General features: G+C 48.8%; 1 protein-coding gene across 1 annotated transcript; it reads left to right on the top strand.

Annotated features, from left to right (window-relative positions):
* Nucleotides 1–3,204: 3,204 nt before the first annotated feature.
* Nucleotides 3,205–6,229, top strand: CTRU02_208754 (uncharacterized protein; the record flags this gene model as incomplete). The annotated part of the gene is made up of 8 exons (XM_036724830.1): nt 3,205–3,288; nt 3,508–3,620; nt 3,758–4,531; nt 4,655–4,685; nt 4,743–4,798; nt 4,886–4,963; nt 5,041–5,225; nt 5,439–6,229. 8 exons carry the CDS (start codon nt 3,205–3,207, stop codon nt 6,227–6,229), a joined length of 2,112 nt encoding a protein of 703 aa, XP_036583462.1.

Raw genomic sequence — 6,229 nt, 5'->3', positions numbered from 1 at the left:
TTCTTTTTTTTTCTTTCTCCTTGCGTCTCCTTGATTAACGGTTTACAGGATTTAACTTTGACCACAAAATTGGTGTACTACCGACGTGTGTAGATCAAAACCACCCAGCCAAGTATAAACCTGTTACATGCGGCGAGGTAAGCCGAATGCCGAACCCGAGCTGACGAACGAGTGGTGTTAACCCAACATGAACAGCTCATTGCGAAGCGCCTAGCTAGGACGGAAACCAATTCCCGACAAGATGTCTAGGAATGTTGGACTCCGACGCAATGCCGAAGTCTAGGAGCTTGCATTTTGAGATTCAAGGATATACAGGCGTGAGTCATATTTGTTGAAAGTTATATAATCGCCGGATGGGGATGTTGTAAAGCATGGCGACTCCCAACTGCATACACTTGAGGTAACATGCAGCCCACATAATCTCAGGGGTGGCGGGAGGAGTTAGCCCGAGCCATTCTGGAGAAAAGAGCCTCGAATTGTAAGTCGGGTTTGGATCATACTCATACGGCTCGAGTTTTCTTAGATATCGAGTCATGCATGGTGTCATTACTTCTTGTTCCTAGGTGCGAGTTTGATTCTCTGGGGTCCAGAAGTAGGCCGCGTTGATGTACACCGCACAGGCTCATAACAAAACCCGCCGGAATGCCCAAGTGACTAGTCTTCTTGCAGGCCTATGGGATAGGCCCCTGGACTCAAGCGGGGTCATTCGTTGGGCATCTTTTCTGCCCCTGATCATCGGTTCAATTGTGTTGCGGCCAACACATCGCTTCTCAAAGAAGTTAACAAGTCGCATGTTGACAAGGTCACCCACGCGAGTTGAGGTTGGATATGCCATTCGATAATTACATCGGGTCACAGCCGACTGGACTACCGTGGGAAATCGTTTAGGCGTACGAATAATCCCAGGGTCCATACGTTGCCGCAAGGGGAGGGGGGTGGGGGCGGATAGCGTTAGTTGCACGAGAGTATGATTCTTCCCATTCTCTGAATGAACAGACCACATCTCAATGATGTGCTCGACTTTCGCTGTCGTTGTCCTCAACATAACTTGCTCATCTGCTTAGGTCATGGACGAACAAAACCTTCTGCGGAGATCGATAAGCATAAAAACCGCGGAGGATGCAGTGCTTATTGTTATTCACCGGCTCGTTTCTCGCACCGAGGTTCTTCAAAAGGTAAATAAGCTCCACCTGAGCCCCGGAGCTTACGACGATCAGAAGGATAGAAGCATAGTGGACAAGCGAAGCGCCTAACTTTTAAGGAACCTATGCCCCGAACGAGAGGCCGGAGGAATGGCAAGGGGTTTGTTTGGACGGTCCGCAGCAAACGACGAGGAGCATATCCGAGCAATGGGACAACATCGATTCCTAGGAGGCGCCTAGAAAATAGAGATCGGGACTTTGGTGGTCGTAATGCTCCCATCCAGGAGTGTCAGTGTACGCGTGCGACCAGGATTTAGAAGAGAAAGAAACGAGAAGTGGTTGGGTTTGTGTTAAAGGTGGGCTTGTTGGTCAAAGTCGACAATGTTTGTAAGTGGATCGTAAGCATAAGTGGGGAAAGAAGTTTGACCAGGCGGATGATTCCGTCCAAATGCACCTCGTTGTCTTAATGTGTTCGTCCATTTATTATTCGCCATAAAATGTCACTACGATTTTATCACATTATGAGTATCTAATTGTATCCTCTGATCTCGGCTTAGAACAGGAACCAGTTTTGAGAAATTAACCTTCACAGAGTTGGCTAGCCTTAGAGAGCTTGTTTGCCTGGCCTAAAAAGCGGGACTCGCGAAACCTGGACCACTGTGGGCTGGAAGTATTGATGCGGCACGTTCAGCAAAAGAACGTCGCAGTCATAGGGAATTGTAACATTGGATCTGGATCTGTATCTGGATTGACCTGGAGCCTGCCAAGCATCCAGGCGCTAGTGGCCCCATGAGCCATGTCGGCAAGACTCCATCCAATCTATATTCACGTCTCTGTATCCATCCGCCCATCGGAGTTCACATCCACTTGCGTCGCCGTCTGTTTGTTCACTCACAGCCGATCATCAAATCACTTATCTGCCCGCCACGGAAAGTGGGCTAACCGATGTATGTTGACTACTAATCCTTGGTTTGCCTAGCTGAGTGCCTGCTTCTCCGTGGGGTATCTGCGAACGAGGGGCAGGTTATGATCTTGAGACGGCAACGAGAGGTTTGGAAAGCAAGGCGAAAGAAAATAAGAGTGCTATGGAGACGAAGGTCTTCGGCACCAAGATCCTTTTCATCATGAAACTGCTGACTTCGTTAGCCAAGTACCCGTACTAAAGGATGCATGGAGCTGGCTTGATCATTCCATGCTGATCTATGATTGACAAAATGAGCGAAAACTCCTGATCAGGTCCTTGCTGCTTTAATCTTTTACCTAAGAGGACCCTTAAAACTTAAGAACATCTGATCCTGGCAAGATAGGGGTCGTCATCCTAGGCAGATTTACGTCACTCCTGGACTGAAATGCCCACCAACCCATCCTGGAGAGGCCCCTGTCAAGCTCAGGAACTTCAAGTCGCGAGTGAGCTATGGCTTTCATCCTACCGCAAGCAAGGATACTCTCTTAGGCGACTTTGACAGTACTGTGCCGCCCGTCAATTTGGAAGAAGAGGACGAAGGGGCTAAGGAAAAGAAGAAGTACGAGTGGTGGTTGTGGTGGTGACGACAGTAGAAGAAGAAAAACGAGGGGAGAGGAAGACCTCGAGTCCTTTGCCTATCGAGAGTCAATGTTTAGCGCAAACAACCCTCTAACTTCCATCTATCTCGCCTCCTTCTTGCCGTAATTGCGAGTTGCGAGTTCCTAGTTGCGTCTTTTTTTGTGGGGGGGTGGGGGGGTGGGCTTCTGTTTGTCTTCTTTTGTAAAGAGAGGCGCCTCTCTATTCCGCTGGGTCTTTCTCATGGGCCTCCTAAGCGGACCTCCTCTTCTTTTTGCTCCCGTCAAGAGCACGGAGCTCGGCCGCAACTCTCCTCTATCTCCTTCTCGTTTCCCATTCCCAAATTCTGGTCAAGTTATTTGACAATCTCTTGTACAAATTTCCAACAGCACGCATCTTTACATTGCGTAAGGTAGCATAGCATGCGATACTTTCACCTCAACTTCAGTTACAGGGTTTCAATGACTACCTCGAACTAAATTCACATATTTTCTCGTTCCAACATTCATTATTAGATGGATCATGAACGACCAACCTCAAACAGAGTCATCAGGCCTTAGCACGCCTGAACTCATGAAAAAGGAACGCGAGAAGACTGCAACAATAGTAAGCTTTGCAACCCCGGCCGGCCCCTATCGAACCCCTCGCTGCTTCTCAGTCCGTGCTGCTGCGTTCTCAGCTACTGCTCCTAGAACTCTGCACGCAGCGACAGGACGCTATGGAAGAAGTTTTCTAGGGTTGTTCAGCTCAAACTTCTCGGCAGCTCCTCAACCTTTTCTTCTTTGGTCATAGGAAAGATCTGAGAGAAATCTGACATTCCGCCAGGCTTGCGACGCCTGCCGCAGTAGAAAGCAGAAATGCGATGAACGGAAGCCCGCATGTGGTTACTGCAGAAGAACTGGAATAACCTGCGAATACCGGGCCCCTAAGCCGACCAAGTAAGCTCGTCTATTTGCCTTGCCGTCTTGTCTTTAGGCCCACTGGTCTGCCCTCGAGAGCCCGAATTGAACGGCGAAGGACGCACAGTCTGGAATTTACTGCTTAGGCTTTACACTGACACTATGCTACGTTGTAGAAGGGACAAGTCACTGCAAGAAATTCTCGAAATTTTAGGTCGCATCGAGCCTGATATCCATGAAACTCGTGAACGGAGCGCGGATATTGCTACCATTTATCTCATGCTCGAGTCTCTCAAGCTGCAGTCTCAGACCACAGCCAAGACTTTTGTCGACAACAGTGGCGATGGAATTCCGACAACCTCCACTTTTCAGACGTCCGGTCTGGCAAGCTTAAGGCCTCATCAAGGTGGCCAGTATCAGTATGTGTCTGCCACTCATCAAATGATGAGGTGGGACGCAGTGCGGCAGGTTCTCGAGGCGGCCGAACCCAAGATTGATGGTTTAGAGGCCGTTTTCCAAAACCCAAACTTTGCTGCCGTAATGCTGGAACATCAGGGACGTGCTAAAGGGCTGCCATGCGATCGAATTCTACAAGGCGAATTTGATTGGGGATCTGTGCCGGGTCGGTCAACGCTGTACTTTGATACTTTCAATCTGATTCACCCTGTTCTAGATCAAGAAACCTTTATGAATCACACAATACAGTCGGCGGCCGAGGATAACCTGGGGACAAGTGCAGATTCCACATTGATGTACTTGGTACTGGCCCTGGCTGAGATTGCGGCTGCAACACTATATCCCGAACCAATTTACGCCGACCCTGGCAGCCACGAAGAGGAACTCCAGAAGAGGCCGCCAGGTCTCCGCTTCTTCAACGAGGCAAGGCAGCGCATGGGTTTCCTTATGGCCGGCTGCACTCTTGAGAACATACAGATATATATTCTGGCGGGGTAAGCCCTTCTTCATGCTAAATTTGCTAAACCTGGACCGCACCTTAGCCTGATGCCCGTGTTTGTCCGCAGTCTTTCTGAGTATGTTCATTGACTGATTCGGGTTGATGTGATCCGTACCAGGCTTTATTACGAATGCTGTTCTAGACACATGGTGAGCAGAAACAGAGGTTTTCTTTTCGCGGGTACTTATTTGCTGATATCAACGCAGGAGTTCTGTAGAATGACCATTTCGGCATCTTTGGCTTGCCACAGGCTGATAACCAGGTGAGGCTTAACCTTTGACTTCTCTATTAGCTAATTAATAGACTTTCTTTGCTCCTTAGCTGGCAAATTACTGATTCAAACTTGTAGTGATCCTGGACAACTTCGGTCTGGGCGTCGAGGTAATCTAATCCGCCGAATGTTCTGGTATTGCTCCATGATGGAATCGTACGTATCTTTCTTTTCTATTTGACCTCGCCGGGAGTTCCAGTCTCGAAACACCTAACACGGAGGTATTGATACAGAAAACTCAACCTGGAGCTCGAAATACCCCTGACATCTCTTGTTATGTCAGAAGGGGAAATGTCAACACGTGACGTGTTCAGCGGTTCGTTTGGCCATGGCGATACCGAGTTCTACGAGGAACACTTCCGCCAGCAAGTCCGCCTGAAAAGCTTCGCAGACGATATCCATCGCACAATGACAGCAAGTAAGTATCATTCCAGACCAGCCACTCAAAAGCGTGCGCCATCCACGAGACGATTTCGGAGGTTTTTTTGCAGGCAGTCATTTTTCACTGCTGTTTCTTTCTTTCCACTGGAAACAGAGTGCATAATCATATAAAGGCACATCCTAGTTTGGAATTGCCATGATGTTGCTGCCTTTTTTTCTCTCTCGGGCTAATGGTTTCGTTTTACCACAGTAACTATACGTCCCACCTCTGTCTCAGGCCCATATACAACAGCAGAACAGGATTTTACTTCGTTGCGACTATTTGATGCGGTTGGATCAATAGCACGTGTGCTTAGTAGCTGGCGGGAGGAGTTGGTCGGAGCGATGCGCTGGTTTGACAGCAATGCCGCTATTGTCCCTTCCCAAAGTACCAAGCAAGACTACGATCATTTCCTGCAAGAGTACCAGACACCCGTGCAGGATTTACAGCAGAGCGGCTTTGTCTTTTCCATCGATCCTCGGGATGTAGCAAGGAACCCGTTTCAACCGTCATTCTCTGGTGAAGGGCTAAACCCGATTCATGACGTTCTTGACGCCTTGCTACGCAGCCGATACTATTATCTGCGGTGCTTGCTGTACGGTCCCTTCATCTTTAAAGTGCTACATAATGGGCGTTTTGGCCCCCGTGACAGGATAGGGGCAGCAGAATACCTCCGAGCCTGCCTCATGTGGCCCATACTTAAACCACCAGTATGTTTCCGCAAGAGCCTAATCTCTTGTCTCATCTTCTGGTCTCACAAGATTCTGGGCATCCTTATCATTTTGCATCTTTCTACAAAACACGAAGGGCTCAGGCAGGTTCGTGAGGGACTCGGACCAAGCTTCGAAAGTGAGGCAGAGGCGACGGTCATCTTGTGCATTGACTGGATCAAGAGCCTCAAAGATATTGACGGCTCAGCCAGATGGTGCTGGACAATAGTCAAACGCTTGTACCAGCAGGAAGATGACGAAACCAGTGCACAATTTCTCACAGGATTTTGA

Source organism: Colletotrichum truncatum (genome assembly GCF_014235925.2).
Source record: "Colletotrichum truncatum strain CMES1059 chromosome Unknown Contig_0005, whole genome shotgun sequence".
NCBI classification, from domain to species: Eukaryota; Fungi; Ascomycota; class Sordariomycetes; order Glomerellales; family Glomerellaceae; genus Colletotrichum; species Colletotrichum truncatum.
This window is presented reverse-complemented; position numbering and strand designations above follow the sequence as displayed.